This window comes from Delphinapterus leucas, chromosome 20 (assembly GCF_059928025.1).
Source record: "Delphinapterus leucas isolate spDelLeu-1000000601 "Yukka" chromosome 20, BTC_Dleu_Yukka2, whole genome shotgun sequence".
NCBI lineage: Eukaryota > Metazoa > Chordata > Mammalia > Artiodactyla > Monodontidae > Delphinapterus > Delphinapterus leucas.
Window position 1 is genome coordinate 54,175,386 of NC_143148.1, and position 16,174 is coordinate 54,191,559.

At 54.4% G+C, this 16,174-nt stretch overlaps 1 protein-coding gene across 5 annotated transcripts in view; it reads left to right on the forward strand.

Annotated features, from left to right (window-relative positions):
- The window catches only part of CMIP (c-Maf inducing protein), a 237,487-nt gene that overhangs the window by 157,342 nt on the left and 63,971 nt on the right, over positions 1–16,174 (forward strand). For 3 of the 5 annotated variants that reach the window (XM_022583088.3, XM_022583089.3, XM_089903339.1), the window contains exon 3: positions 151–201. The exons of the other annotated variants lie outside the window; for them this stretch is intronic. In XM_022583088.3, coding sequence (XP_022438796.1) covers positions 151–201 — 51 coding nt within the window. The remainder of the gene's footprint in view (positions 1–150; positions 202–16,174) is intronic. 5 annotated transcript variants of the gene reach the window in all.

The following is a 16,174-nucleotide window of genomic DNA, read 5'->3' on the forward strand; positions in this document are numbered from 1 at the left end:
AGCTTGGTGCATGCCCCGGAAGGCTCTGCAGGGCCACGGGGCAGGGCCTGCAGGGCAGAGCCGGCTGGGGCTCTCGCGCCGGCCTGCAACATGCTCTGAAATGCTGCGAGCCGGCGACTTGACCTTGCTGTCCTGTCCTTCTCGTTGCAGGCTGCCAACAGCTACCTGCGAGACCAGTGGTTCCATTCTCTGCAGTGGAAGGTAAGTCCTGACCCGCTTGCTCGCCGGGGGGCTGGTCTGCCACCCAGAGACGCGAGGGCAGAGGTCTCCTGCCTTCTAGGAGGCTCAGCCCGGGAGCTCTGCTCCGCTGTGTGGGAGCCCTTTCCCCCCTGCGATGGCGAAACTGTGCTCCTGCCCGGCTGGCCCTTGGCTTTGCCCAGGAGCCTTATCGTGTGCTGCCTGCTTCCGAAAGGATCAAAGAACTGCTTGATCTCAGAACGAGGGGGCTCATCTGAGGGGCTCGAGGTGATGGGTTGAGAGTAACTTCCGAAGGCGCCAGCAGAGGTAAATTTATCAGAGGTGTAGGAGCCCAACCGTATTTCCAGAGGCCTCGCTTCCTCTGGCCCTAATTTCCCAGTTCTAGCTCTGCATAGCACGGTCCCTGGCCTTCTAATACACACGGTGAATTAGCTCCCGACTGGCCACCTTCAAGACCCAGGGGCCAGATTTATGAGAAGGGTCCTCCCAGCCCCCTGGGGAGTCCGCGTTCTGCTCCGTGGCTCAGGACCTTCGCACCCTGCCCCCCTGTCTCTCCTGCCTTCTGACCTTTTAGTTTAGAACAAGGCGTGACAGGCCCACGGGCTCGCAGAGCCAGCAGGGTATGGCTAGGATGACCGGTGCCTGTCCTGAGCTGTCATCTTTACTGTAATCTGGAGCGCGGTGGGGGACGAGCAGCTGGCCCTGGACAGGGTTTGAGACCATGTGCCGTGTTGGGATGACCAAAGGGACACTTAGAATTCTTCTCGTGCCTCTGGAGGGGCTCTCGTCACAGCTGGGCGGAGGACAGAAATACAACCCCGGAAAATTACATTCCTGGTCCCAAAGAGGGCCACTCCCCCCCTTTCCCCGACAGCTGCAGGTCCTCTCCTTTGTGCCAGCGTGGCCATCTCAGAGGCTGAACGCGAGTCTCCAAGTTGGGGCCTCAAAGGGAAAGGACTAGCATTTACTGAGCACCTACTGTGTGCCTGGAACATGAGGCTGGCCCATCACGCCTATTCCACCCTTGCGGCAGCCTCGTAGGCGGCTTGTTATCATTGCTCCCATTTTTTATACAGGGAAGGCGAGGCCAGACCGGAGCCCAACTCCCATAGCTGGTAAGGGCCTGGGGCAGTGTTCAGGCCCAGGTTTTTGCCGTTCCTGGAGATTTCTGGACGCAGGCAGAAGGCCCCGGGTGACAGCTAAGCAGGCAAGTGGCATGTGCCTGCTTGGAGTCTGCAGGTGCTGCTGAGCGCTTGATTTCTGCAGGGACATCGTCCCTAAGGCCTGCATCTCTGCCGCCAGGTGTGTCCCGGGACAGGCAGGACACACATCAGGACCTGCCAGGGGCCACCGGGGAGGTAAATGCCGGAGCAGTCTAGAGGGAGGGAGGAATAGAGGCATGGGGCAGTGGTGGCCCTGCGGGAAGAGGCCACTTCACTGCCACGGACAGTGGTTACTTAGAGGCTTCCCTCTTCTGTTGTTCACACGTGTTTTCCTTGTGAGTCCTCAGTAAGTGATTGCTTTGCTTTTTCTTAGATCAGGGTGGGGCAGGAAGTACTTGGAGACATACCGCCTACTTGACAGTTTGGGGAAACGCCTCTTTGAAAAGGTGGCTGAGATCAGTGTCAAGGAAGAGGTGGTCTTTAGTGGATTCCACAGAGCTCTGCTCTCCTCCTTGCCCTGGTCCACATTTTCTTCAACCACTTTCGGGAATCTCTGGGAACACCTAAAAGGCAGTGCTTGTGAAATGTGTGAATATTATGCAGCTACAAGGGACGACTAAGTGGTGGGCATAGAAAGCCAGATTTCGGGAGATCAGTGACAGCCAGAAGGATGATTTAAGAGTGACAAGCTTGAAATGTACACATTCAGACGTCAAGGATTGCATGTGGGGTTCAGACAGTTGATTGAGCAAGTACAGAACTGGGGATCCCTGGGCTTCTAGCAGTTCTCATAAAGACCTGGATATCTGCACTCAATTTTGGTGGTGTTTGGTTTGTGTATGGTTGTTAAATCTAATCAGTTGAATTTTTAAAAAGAAAAGAGGGCTTCCCTGGTGGCGCAGTGGTTGAGAGTCCGCCTGCCGATGCAGGGGACGTGGGTTCGTGACCCGGTCCGGGAAGATCCCACATGCCGCGGAGCGGCCGGGCCCGTGAGCCATGGCCGCTGAGCCTGCACGTCCACAGCCTGTGCTCCGCAACGGGAGAGGCCACAACAGTGAGAGGCCTGCGTACCGCAAAAAAAAAAAAAAGAAAAGAAAGCAAGCATCCTGGAAACCCAGATCAGGATATCGAGGAATCAGCAGATGCTCAGCAGTGAGTGGCCCTTTTGCCAGGTGAAGGATGGTGACCTTTGTTCTCACTGTTTCCATATCTGCTTGTGTCTTAGGCATGTGTAAGATGCTGGCAGGTTTTCCCTTTGGACACCCGCCCCCCCATAATTTAGGTATGCTGCCACCAGGTGGCAGTGATATTTCAGTGTCAGCGACCTGATTTCATTTCTGTGGCTCTTTGCCACTCGGTTTTGATGAGATTGGAGGGAGGCGTGCTCTCCTTCCTTGTAAAATGGCAAAGAAACATAAGGTGTTTTTGAGGTACTGCCTGCTGGTGAAATGAGTTGAGACCCAGATTCGAATCCTGGTTCTATAGGTGACTCATCTTGTGGTCCGCATAGATTCTAGCAAGTGTTCATGGATCCATATGTGGTTACTGAGTACCTACAATATACAAGGCATGGCCTGGGGCTTTCCTGTTCATTGTCATTCAGCAAGTGACAAGGCTCAGAGAGGTCTAGTTACTTGCCCATAGTCACACAGTGGGTTTCAGTACAGCTTCGTGGAGCTGCCCTTTTTCCTCCTTGATCCAGCTGTGCGTGATCCTGAGCTTTGGCCTTTTCAGCCCACTCGGGATGTGTCCTGCTTCTCCTACATGATACAGCCACTCTCTCCTCTGTATTTACCACCAACCATTTGGGGTTTTTCTTTTTCTTTCCTTTTCTTTTCTCTATCTTTAACTAAAAGGGGGGGGGAATCAATAGAACATCCAAAATTAAGGGCTTTAGAAACCCCACAACCTCAGCTTGAGTTTTTAAAATTTCTAAATGTTGTGTTTATCACTTTTTCTCCTATACCAACGTATACGTCCCTGTTGTAGCTGCAGTGCAGATAGAGAATACTTTTTCTATTTTTAAAGGATGTTAGCTCTTAAATGCTGTGTTCCTGTTGCTTTATCGAGTTTTCATCCAGTTATGCTGACACCTCCAGGGCATTCTCCACAGGTGTGATATTGCCTCCAAGGGGGTCAAAATTGGTATTTTGGGGCTTAAAAAACCTTAGGTTATTCCAGTGGTGTGTGGCCTTCCTAGTTCAACCTACTCAACAAAATCTTACTGTCTAGAATTTAGTTTCAAAGGGATCAGGGCAGGGTGTGTGGGGGGGTGCCGGGGGCGGATATCTTAAAAGGCTCCTTAGGGGAATGATAACGGAAAAGAAACTTGAGAAGCACCGCTCTAGAATCTACCTCAGGTTGTGATGTGAACAAGGTAGAGTCTGAGTGACACACCTGTGTGATGCTCTTGATGCCTGTCTCCATCCTGGGGGTCCCGTTGCTCTCGTGGCCTCAGCTCATCTCCGTGCGTCCACAGGCCGTCACAGCGCGTCGGGAGCGTCCCCTCCACGCTGGACTCTGTATTTTAAGCGTCATCTCAGCTCACTGAATGGTCTGTTGTTGACGTTTGCATGTGAGGGAATCGGAGTCACTTGTCCAAGGTGCCAGGGCTCCCAGAGGGGGGACAGGGGTTTGACCCACAACATCCTGGCCCCCGGACCTCCTTCCCTACCTCTCCCTCTCTCTGGGCATCTCTGCCCTTCCTCCCGGATTCCCGCCCTTGGGCAGCACTGATCAGGGAGGTGCAGGGAAGGCCTGGGGCCCGGAGGAGAATGACAGGAAGGGGGTGGGACCGCAGCAGAGCACGCTGTCCTCAGGGCTCTCTGGGGAGGCCAGGCCTGTTTGGTTTGGGTGGCTTGGCCCCTGAGGCCAGTTCCTGGCGGGATGGAGGCATAAACAGTTGTACTGAGTTAATGAGGCCTCATTTCTGACTCAGATGCACCTTGGAAGCCACGTCCTGTGGAGACAGGCCTGGCCTGCCCGTGTGTGTCAGGCTGTGAGGGGACAGGCCTGTGTGGGTGTACGAGGCCAGGAGGGGACAGGCCTAGTTTGTGTGACAGAGCCAGAGTGTGCTGCAGGCTGTGAGGGTCCAGTGTGTGTTTATAACGCTGTCAGGAAGCTGGCCTGTTTCTAGGTTCAAGCCGAGAGGCCCAGGTGCTCACAGCTGTGAGGACAGGCCCGTCTGGGCGCACGAGGGCCTGGACCACAGGCCCCGAGTACCTGGCTGGGAAGAGACACGTGCATAAGGTACCCCCGAGAAAGCCAGGTACCAAAAAGCGCCTGCTTTGTGTAGCCGGCGCTTCTGGTGCCTCCAGCTCTGAAAAACGCCTTCTCCCTCCCTGAGAGGGGTTCCTCGGCCCTTGCACAGAAGTCTTGAAAACCAAGATGATTTTCTCCCTGGGGGAAGCTGGGTCACCAACGACAGCCCCAGGGGCCGACCGAGCGCCGTGGCGGGGAGCAGACTGTGTGAGACCAGAAGCCGCCTGTTTTCCTTTCGCAAGGCTGCCAGGCAGAGGAACGCACTTGGCTCTGGGAAAATCCCAGCCCAGGTTCGCATCCTCTCTGGCCTGCTGCCCTGGCCACGCTGCCGCCCTCTCCCTGAGTCCCCAGGCAGGGTTTCCCAAGCCCCTGGGGCGGCCACAGCGACGTGATCACCCCATCCTCTGTAGAGAGTAGGAGGGTGGAGAAGAACGTGGGGTCTGTGTGTGTGTGTGTGTGTGTGTGTGTGTGTGTGTGTGTGAGCGCGAGGGGGTGACTGTGTAATGGGTGCATTGGGTGTGGGGTGTGTTTTTTTGGGCCTCAGTTTTCTCCTCTGTGAAATGCGGAAATTGCTAACCAGCACCTCGCCCACTGGGTCAGTGTGAAGAAGGGCTGCCCTCCCAGGGCCGTGGGAGCATCATCCCCTGCGCCCTTATCAGAGCAGCCAGCGGGTGGGAGTGGGCACCCAGCCCCTGCAGTGCCCCCGTGGCATGTCTGTAAGATCCGAGGGGGTGGGCAGTCTGTCCTCTGAGGGCCCTGCCTGGCGCAGGCTGTGGGGCACTCCTATCGCCAGGTCTGCAGTAGCGGTTCCGCAAGGTCTTTGCTACCCCATCTCATGGATGAGGGGACGGCCATTGCCAAGGGCGGCCGCTCCCAGTGGTGTCACAGTCTAGCTTCCACATCAGGCCCTGGGCTGAGCCCCAACCAGGGTCCCCGGTTCATAGGTGAGGAACTGGGGGTGCAGGGCGTGCCTGGGAGCCTGGCTTCTCTCTCCCATCGGGTCGCCCTTTTGGGAAGGCTGGACCATCGCCCCCAGTCCCATGCAGGGAGAGAGGCCCCGCTGGTGCTGAGATTCCTGGGGGAAGCTGGGTCAGAGGGGACAGAAGGTCCCCTCTGAGCTGGTGCCCCTCCCCTGAGGGGAAGCTGCGCAGGGGAAGGGTGGGACCCTCCAGTGGGTGCTGTCACCCTCCACTCTGACCTTCCTCCTGGACCCTCCTCCCTCTCCCTCTTGGGCACAGGAGTCCGAGACCTTTACTCCCGGGGGAAGAGCCACTTCTAGTCCCACAGCCACGGCCCCTAGACTACCCGGCTCTGCCCACTGCAGATCCCCCTGAGCACGCATCCCCTAAAACACGTGCCCGAGCCTAAATCCAGCCCTGCCTCAGCACACGGCGGCCGGTGGCCTCAGCACCTTCCATGGGATGCTCCTCCTGTGCTGAGCAGATGCCAGCACCTCGCTCACCACCCCGCTGAATCCCCGCAACCCTGAGGAGGGGACACGTCCTCCTGCTTCCCCATTTCACAGATGTGGAGACAGAGGCCGAGAGGTGAACTGCTTGCTCAAGGGCCCGCACCTATTAAGTGACAGAGCTGGGGTCTGAACACAAGTTTGATTCCAGAACCTGGGATCGTAACCACTGGGAACGTGGCTTCCACTGCACACGTGTGTGTGCGCACACATACGCAGACACGCATACGCACCGGACAGTTCCTCCTTCACACCTGCGGGCTTGAGCTCCTGACCGTCCCCATCGCCTGTCTGTCCTCGTGCCTTGCGTGTCGGGGGCTGTGGTATTTTTGTCTCGTGAAGCATTTCATGAGAGCTTTACATTTTTCTCTGAGTCTCACAGACGTCCCCGTGAGGATTATGTGAATTAACCTCTGACTTGGCCATCCCCTGCTTCTTGTGGGAAGGGCCAAGTGCCCCGCCCGCCCTGCGTGGCGCACGGCACACGGCAGACCACCTGGGCCTGGGCCCCGGAAGGTCAAGGTCAAGACCAGCCACTTACACATCTGCCCGAACACGCCGTGTCACCCGTGTCCCCAGATCCGAGCATCGAGGCTGTGTTACCTGACCTAGCCTTGCTCCTGGCCCCGCTTGGCTCTGGGCCACACGCTCCCATGTGGCTTCTGCTGGGCTCACAGTGTCTAGAGGGAAGGTAGTGACCCCTGTTTCACCTCCTGCCATTTCCACACAGCCCATCCCTCCTGCCCCGCTCCCCTCTTTCTCTGCCCTTTCACCACGATCATGAAAACGCCTTTACAACCACATTCGAGGGCAGAGACCGCTCTGCTCTGGCCAGTCCCCACCTGAGGGTGGATTTTACTCCTGCAAATGCCCTTCCAGCTTTCGTCCACCTTTGCATGGACCTTTTGGCAGCTGTGGCCAGGTGTGCAGACAGTCCTGCCAGCATTAATGCTGCAGCTTAAACGTTTCAGCATATGTCCATCACGTCTGTAGAGAGGTCGTGACATAATTGACCAAAGGTAAATTAAAAAAAAAGAAAAAAAAGAAAAATATATATACATATATATGCATATATATATATATATATATACATACAGATGGATTATGTCTTCTGCAAAATAAATCAAAATAATATTAATTAAAAAAAATTGACCGAAGGACCTGCTTTTGGGCATTTGCACTGTTCCTGTTTCTCTCAGTTACAGATAACGCAGTCATGACTGTCACCTATAGCCAAGCTTTTGCTTCTTTTGAACTACTTTTTAGGGCAGGTTTCCACAACAGTGGTTACCAGGCAGAGAGTAGGGGTATTTTTGTGTGTGTGACTCTTTCCGCATACTGCCAATTTGCTCCCCAAAGAAAAATTTCTGTAATGCCTAAGGGGAGAGCTCTGGGCCACACTGCCTGGGTTCAAATCGTGGCTCTACCGCCCACGGGCTCTGTGACCCTGGACTAGCTGCTTTCCTCTGTGGGCCTCTTTTTCCTCCTGAATAAAGTGGGGGTCGTGATAGGACCAAGCTTATTAGGTTCCTGTGAGAGTTAAATGGATTAGTAGCAGTAAAGAACTTAGAACGGCACCTGCCATGTGAATAAGTATTGGATCAATGTTAATGATCCTTCTTTAGCGATCAAGGCCTCTTTCCCTTTGTGTAGAAAGTTTCCAAAGGGCAGGGCTCTAGAAGGAAGGGGGCACATGTATAGCACGCATGCCACCAACCTCCAGTGAGCCCCATGACAGGCATCACTAATCAATCACTGAACTCTTCTCCCCCTGAGGCAGAACTCTTCTCCACATAGTACCTGCTGGTCAACCTGAGTTGACAGAGGGAGCGAACACCCACCACACCCGCTTTAGTGACCTCCTGGACCTGTGGAATTTGAGTATTACTGGGAATCCACGCCCAGTCCTGTCAGCTCTGGCCTGTGTCTCCTTGGGGCTTTTTCACGGGAGCCTTTGCTGAGCTTCCTATTGTCCGCTGCCTGGGAAGGTCATGAGTGTCAGCCGTCCTGCCTCTGAGCAGGAAGGTAAGTCAGGGAAGCAGGGCAAGGAGGGCAGGAGTTGCCCTCGGTCCTTTTACAGGCCCGGCCACAGGTCTGCTTCCTCCAGGTCGAAAAGGCAGGAATTCCATCCAGATTAATTTCTGGCACTTGGTCAAAGAGGGCTTTGTGACTTCCTATGAGGGATCAGAGGGATTCCACAGAGAACTGCGAAAGGAGGGGCTCTCCCCACGAGGCAGGGGGCCCATCACAGTCCAGGACTTCTGGGGGGGCCCTCAGCGGGAGGTGCAGCTGGTGGCAGAGCCAGGCCCCCGAGAGCAGAGGCCCTCACAGAGGAGAGTCCAGCCAGGCCACTTCTGCACCTGTGGTCAACGGAACTCGAGGGAGGCCATGGGGCCCAGGCTGCCAGTCCCCTGGGGAGGGCCACAGTCCAGCCTCCAGCGACTCCCAGCCACAGCTCACGGCCCTCGGTGGGTCATCGGGGACCCGGTAACTAATAACAAGGGGAGCTTCAGGGATTGAAACTAACAAGTGGCAGAGGGCAGGACGGCCTGGGGAGGAGAGCTCACGCTCTCGTGGGTTTTCTTTACAGCAAACGGAGGGAACACTTACTAGGTACCTACTAGCTTCAGGAGCTGTGCTGGGGGCTCTGATGTGTGCTCTCTTGCAGTCTTCTCAAAGTCAGGCCCATCTTGAAGGAGGAGCTGAGAGGGCAAAGGGACTTGTCCATAGCTAGAACCAGGCAGAGCTGGGATTTGAACCCAGGGTGGTGGGTCTCCGAGCCCAACCCCCTTATTCTGGTGGGAGGAGGCGCCATCTCAGGCCTGGAGAGGTTGCGGGTGTGGGCAGCGTAGCCCTGTGTCTGAGCCCACAGAGGCCAGGAAGCCCCAGATGGGCGTTAAGCCCTTGCAGTAGCCTCCACTTTCCCCAACCAGAGCTCTCTTTGGAATAGACATGGGGCGCTTTGGTCTGTTTCGTTGTTGTTGTTTTGATATATTTATTTATTTATTTTTGGCTGCGTTGGGTCTTCGTTGCTGCGCGCGGGCTTTCTCTAGTTGCAGCGAGCAGGGGCTTCTCTTTGTTGCGGTACGCAGGCTCTGGGTGCGCGGGCTTTGGTAGTTGTGGCACGTGGGCTCAGTAGTTGTGGCTCGCGGGCTCTGGAGCAGAGGCTCAGTAGTTGTGGCGCATGGGCTTAGTTGCTCCGCGGCATGTGGGATCTTCCCGGACCAGGGCTCGAACCCGTGTCCCCTGCACTGGCAGGCGGATTCTTAACCACTGTGCCACCAGGGAAGTCCTTTGGTCTGGTTTTTAAATAAACTTTTCAAGGGATAACATACATGTAGAAAAGTGCATAGATCAAAAGAGTGCTGCTGGATGAATTCTCACAAATTCTCACAGAATCAACCTGTGTAACCACGCAGATCAAGACACAGAGCATGACCACCTCCCTGGCGCCCCCCGCCCCCGCCCCAGGCCCTCCAGTCCCTGCCAACCCCCCCCCCACCCCACCCCCAGCACAGGAAACCACTCTCCTGCCTTCCAGCAGCATGGATTAGTCTCACAGGAACCTGAACTTCATGTAAATGGAATCATACAGGCTGAACTCTTCTGTGCCTGGCTCCTTCGGCTCAAAATTATGTTTATAAGATTTATCTATGCAATATATAATATCCTGTGTAGCGGTAATTTATTCATGTGCTTTGCTCCATAGCATTCTGCTAAATGAATATAGACTATTAATTTGTTCATTCTGTTAATGGACAGATACTTCCAGGTTGGGGCTGTTATGAATAGAACCATTATAAACATGTCTCTTGGTGAACGTATGTTTACAGCCTTTTGAGCACGGGCCGTAGGGCAAGCAGAGGGTCCCCTTTGGTGGATGCTGCCCCACAGTTTTCCAGAGTGGTCCAAACCAATTTATACGCCTACCAGTGGTATACAAGAGTACTAAGGTGAGACATTTAAAATTGCATTTATTAAGATTTTCTTTTAATAGTGAAAAGAAAACTAAAAAAATTTCCCACTGTCCGTAAACCTTTGTTAACACTTTTTAAGTTTAAAAAAAAATGGAGCTATAATTGAGACATAACAAAATGCACACATTTATCTGTTGGGTCTGGTGAGTTTTGACTGTTGTAGTCACCTGAATCACCACCATCCAGGTTCCTGTCACCCAGGACAATTCCCTCCTGCCCCCTTTTCCAGCCAATCCCTCACTCCCCAGATATCCGCTGTTAGCATCTAAGACCAATGAGTTATGCATGTACTCGGTAATTCTAAAAACTATAGAAGGGTGTAAAATGCATAGTCTCTCCTCCCTCAACTCCACTTTCCCAAAGGCAGTCCTGTTAGTCTCATGCGGCCCTTCAGAAGGTTTTATGAAAATTCCTTTTAAAACCACACGGGTTTTATTATCCACACTGGGCGTTCCTTGGTCCTTTACCCTTTAATTACGTATCGTGCTTGAACTCATACACGAGCTCATACAGCACATTCAGATCTACTTCATTTCTTTTTACGGTTTTGTAGTATTTCATTCAGACAAGCGCCAAGCCAGGTGGGCCTTTAGATCTTTCGGTTTTTACTGTTGAGAAGCTGAGTTTCTGCGGGAAAGGACAGGCATTGCTGAGTGCCCGCCGTCCACCGGCCAGAGGCAGTGAGAGGCACCTTGTACCTAATCCTCACCCCTTTGGATCCCTCTTACCATCCCACTCAAAAGGTCAAGAACATGGAGCCCCGGGGCCCCAGGTGGAATGACCTGTCCGGGCCGCAGGGCAGGAAGCAGGGGAGCTGGGTTTGCACCACGTCCCTGGGATCCCAGGCCTTTCCCTGCCCCCTGCTGCCCCAGCACCGGGCTTGGAGACATCAGACACCCCAGTGCCCCCTGCATGACGGCCTTCCCTGGGCCTCAGGAGGGACGGGTGGCAGCCGACTCTCCAAACAGTCAGGAAAGAAGGGCATTTGTGGGTTGTTTTTCTTTCCCAGACGAGGAGGGGAACCGGGGCTTCAGCGTGTCGTCCCACGCGCCCTTCGACGGGGCTCATGAGTCCCCGCACCACACAAGGAAGTTTTCCACGTAAACGTTTTGCGGGTGAACTTGTTTTCAGCCCTTTAAGGCAAAAATTTTTTTCTTCCTTTCTCTTTCTTCAAATAAGTCTTTAAAACATAAATGGGGGCTTCCCTGGCGGCGCAGTGGTTGAGAGTCCGCCTGCTGATGCAGGGGATGTGGGTTCGTGCCCCGGTCCGGGAAGATCCCACGTGCCGTGGAGCGGCTGGGCCGCTGAGCCTGCGCGTCCGGAGCCTGTGCTCCGCAACGGGAGAGGCCACAGCAGTGACAGGCCCGCGTACCACAAAACAAACAAACAAACAAAAAACATAAATGGGAGGCGATCTCTTGACCAGGAAGACCTTCTGTTCTACAGGAGTCTGCAGGTCCCTTCCGCAGCTGGGTGGTGGGCAGCAAGCCCCCCGAGCCGGGGATGCTGGGCAGCTCTCGGGGGGCCATGCGGGGGGCGGGGCCGGCCTCGGAGGGGAGGGTGGCCTGCCGTTCTGGGTTTGCCTCCAAGGCTCCTGCCCGCCTGTTGGCTCAGAGACAAGGCCAAACAGAGCCTCCGAAAAGAGCCAGTGCCTGTCCCCACAGAGGGATTAGGTCCTCACCTCTCCCGGCAATCAGAAAATACCCAGCGGGCAGCCAACTCTCTGGATGGAAAGGGGTTTGGGAGAGAGGCTAATTGATCGGGAGACAAGGGCGGAAGTCCCATGGCCCTTGTCCCTCTGAGACCCCAAGGATGGTTTTGCAGAAGGCTCTGAAATGGAGAGCCCGCCCCTGTCCAGGGTGCTAAAGCCACCCGGATGGAGCCTGCTGACCTTGGCGGCAGGAGGCCCCGGTGGTTTGTGTCCGGGTGGGAGCTGGAGAAACAGTGGGGACCAAGCAGATGCGTGGATAAGACCCTGGGCTGGAACAGACGTCCGAGAGTGCGTGGACCCTGAAAAGCACCCCCAGGAGATCAAGGGCCAGCTCAGCAATGGCCGAAGGTGGCAGACTGGAGCAGACCATTGGCATCTGTTGACTCTCGAAGGCTTTGTCAGCACCTGCGTTGAACTTTCCATTAGGGATGGTCTTTATTTCCTCAGAGGCCTCTCCGTCACGATGGACCCCGGGGGTTCTGAACTGTAGCTCAGTGGTTCTCAAAGTGGGGTTTCCAGACCAGCAGCCTCAACGTAGCCTGGAAACTTACTAGGAATGCAGATCTTCTGTCTTATAAACTGGAAAGTGGGGGAGGAGAGTGTAGCAAGGTGTGTTTTCCATGCCATCCAAGTGATTCTGATACACAGTACAGTCGGAGAGCCACTGCAGTAGCTTAAAGAAAGGGGAAAGATGGGACTTCCCTGGTGGTCCAGTGGTAGAGAATCCGCCTTCCAATGAGGGGGGACGTGGGTTTGATCCCTGGTCGGGAAACTAAGATCCCACATGCCACGGGGCAACTAAGCCCGCGTGCCACGAACTACAGGGCCCACGTGCCCTGGAGCCCGTGCGCCACAGCTAGAGAGAGAAAACCCGCACGGCACAACTAGGGAGAAGCTCGTGCGCCACAATGAAGAGCCCGTGCACCACAGCGAAAGACCCCGCGTGCCGCAACTAAGACCCAACGTGGCCAAAAAAGAAATAAACAAACAAATAAATAAAATTTTTAATAAAGAAGAAAGGGGAAAGAGCAGCAGACGTTTATTGAGTGCCGACTGTTTTCCAGCCACTTCATCTGCTGCCCTATTTTAGTCTATACAGAGTCCCTGGGAGATAGGATTGCGTCCCCATTTTGCAGACCCGAAAACTGACTCTCAGAGTAAATAACTTTCCCCTGTATCTGAGCCAGAATTCAGACCCGGGCCTGAGCCTCCTCTGTGTCCCTTAGGCCCCGTTGCTGGGTCCCTCTCGGCTTGCGATCAAGCAGGAAGGGCTCTTGGATTGCTCTGCCAGCCTCTCCTCCACTTGTGCGGGCAACTCGGACTTGACCGCCGTGAATGCCACCCAGGTCCCACCCCTGGACTCTGTCTTGACCATGCCCTGGGCCTGTCTGAGGGGCCTTCCTCAGCAAGGAAGGCACAGCCCCTGGTGCATCCTGCCTCCTCACAAGACCCCCGCTCCGGAAGGCAGGAGTACGCCCCACGCTGATTCAAGCACACCCTCATTGCCTGCCTGGGCACGCCCCTTTACGATCCGCTGCGGATGAATTAATTAGGGAACTGGACCCTTTTCCAGGGTGCTCATAAATTAAGGCGGCTTGTGGCAGGAGCCATGGCTCCAGCCCAGAGGCGGCAGCCCGACCAGGCTTCCCACACAAAGGGATGAACGGATCGGATGCCTTTGAAGTGCTGCGAGCAGTAGATAAAGCTGTTAGTCAAATAAACAGCGGAGGCCCCTGTTGAGATGCTACCGTCTGAAGCCAAGCCGGAGAACTCCTTATTTGGGGTAGAGGTTTCCCTTTATCGGACCCAAGGGCAACAGCCCTGTGCTGTCCTCTGCCCTTAAGCGCAGCCAAACCCGCTCCGGCCGGCCTCTCCCACACGGCAGAGGAAAAGCAGCCTCTGGTACCTTATTTGCATTTTTTAATTTATTTGGTGAGTTGCTAGCCATCGGGGGTGTTTCCTCAGAAAACAGCCTTTCCTGCTATTGGTTAACAAGTGGGCCCCACTGTGCCCTTCAGGATGTGGTTCAGCTCTGCCCGGGGTTCCCAGCACCACTAACGTCATTGGCAAAATCATTACAGGAAAATAATAGGATCTCCTTAAACATTCTGTTAAAGGTGGGGTCTCACCCACACCTTGGGTCGAGTTTACAATGAAGGAGAATCAGGACACGTCTCGGGGTATGTGAGAGCCTGGGGGCGGGGTGGCTTTGATCTCGGGAACCGTGGAAGTACCTGTTGGACCAAGGGGGCCGCCTCAGGGCAGGCAGTGGCCCCTGGAGAAGAGCTCTTTGACGCAGAGTGTCTGGTCAGGGACCCGGCTGTCTGGTCAGGGATGCGCCCGGTCACTGATGTATGGAGGTCACGGCGCCCGATGGCCGCTGCCAGAGAGACCTCCCAGAGGATCTGCACAGAAGGCTGAGGTCAGGCGAGAGGACTCCTGTTGGCTTGATTTTTCATTTTCTAAACGTATATGCTACCTTTGCCCGGTGATATTTCAGGTGGCTTATAAAAACACACAGCATGGGAACATCTACACTGATTGACATGGGGCCACTTCCAGGTGTTAAGAGAGAAAAAGCAAGATGCAGAGATCCACGTATAATGTGATGACCTTTTCGTAAAACAAAACAACAAAAGCTGAGGACCAAAGAAAATCTCTCTCTATATTTGCATTTGATTAACGTATGGCCGTGGAGGAATATCTGAATTGATATGTACGGGGGTGGACAGACTATCGGGCTCACTGCCTGGTTTTGTAAATAAGAGGTTTGGGGGGACCCAGCCCCACCCATTTGTGCTACAACAGCAGTGTGGCCAGAAAAGCCTGTAATATTTATTACCTGACCCTTTTACAGAAAATGTTTGCCAACCATATGGTTTGTTTTTAGCATGGATTCTGGGGTGGGGGAGATGCAGGGGAGGCAGAGGTGAGGTTAAAAAACAAGCCAACAGGGACTGTCCTGGTGGCGCAGTGGTTAAGAATCCACCTGCCAATGCAGGGGACACAGGTTCGAGCCCTGGTCCGGGAAGATCCCACATGCCGCGGAGCAACTAAGCCCGCGCGCCACAGCTACTGAGCCTGCGCTCTAGATTCCGCGAGCCACAACTACTGAGCCCACGTGCCACAACTACGGGAGCCCACGCGCCCAGAGCCTGTGCTCTGCAACAGGAGAAGCCACTGCAATGAGAAGCCCGCGCACCGCAACGAACAGTGGCCCCCGCTCGCCGCAACTAGAGAAAGCCCGCACGCAGCAACAAAGACCCAACGCAGCCAAAAATAAATTAAAAACCAAAAAGCCAACACGTGCGATATGGGCTAAATTTATGTACACTTTTATGGCAGGGGTATGCATGTGCACAGAAAGAGAATCTGTGGAGCGATGGTCACCCGCATACAGATGTGCAGGTGGTGAGCCCACACCTTGAGCTGTTGCGCACTTTATTACTCCCTTCCTGGACACCGTTTTGTACTATTCTGGTTTTCCAGTGAACACGTATCATTTCAAAAATGAAGTAATCCTGGGAATTTTATTTCTTTTAAATTAAATGTATAATACACGGCTATGGCTTCCTGCAACAGTTTGAAACATTTCAGGTAAAGCTGAAGCTCTTCCTCAGCCCCCTCTTTGGTCCTCCCCTCCCCACCCATATATGTGCCGCGTAGGCATGTAAATATATACATACACGTGTGTGTTTGCTTCTACACTTAACACGGTTCGTGGGGGTGGAGTCCGTGGCAGGTCTGCTGGCTTGCCTTTGTTCCTTTTAACGGCTGTCTGGTGTGATACTGCATGTGGCTGTAGTTTGTTCAGGCATTTCCCTATCGATGGGCATTTAGGGGTTTCTAGTCACCTTTATTTTTCCTCAGCAGTTAACTGTCTTTAATCGATGTCCTACTGACTGAGTAGCTACCATTTATTGAGCATCTATAAGATTCAGCATGAAATATCACATTTAGTCTTGTCAACAGCCGCAAGAGGCAGGCGCGACTATTATCCCCATTTTACAGATGAGGAAACTAAGGTTCAGGCAGGTGATATGATTTGCCTGAGGCTGCACAGCTTATTAGCAGCAGAAGTCCGAATGCAGAGGTGCGCCACTCTGCACACACCTGAGGGCCACAGCAGGGTCGTGACTGAGCCTCTGAGCACCCCAGGAGTTGACGGAGGTGGAGGCATGTGAGCAAAGGCAGTGAGGGTGTAGCGCCAGGTGTGCTGAGCACGACTGGGGAGCCCCCAGCCTCCCTAGAGGGCTGCGACCAGGCCGGAAGGTGCGTGCAGCCCCGCCCTGGGCACTGCCCATTCCCCAGCCCCTGGGGTTAGGCCATGTGGAGACAGGAGAGCATTTCCAGAAGCTGAGAGCAGGTCCAGGGCTGTACCTATGTATGCAGCTCA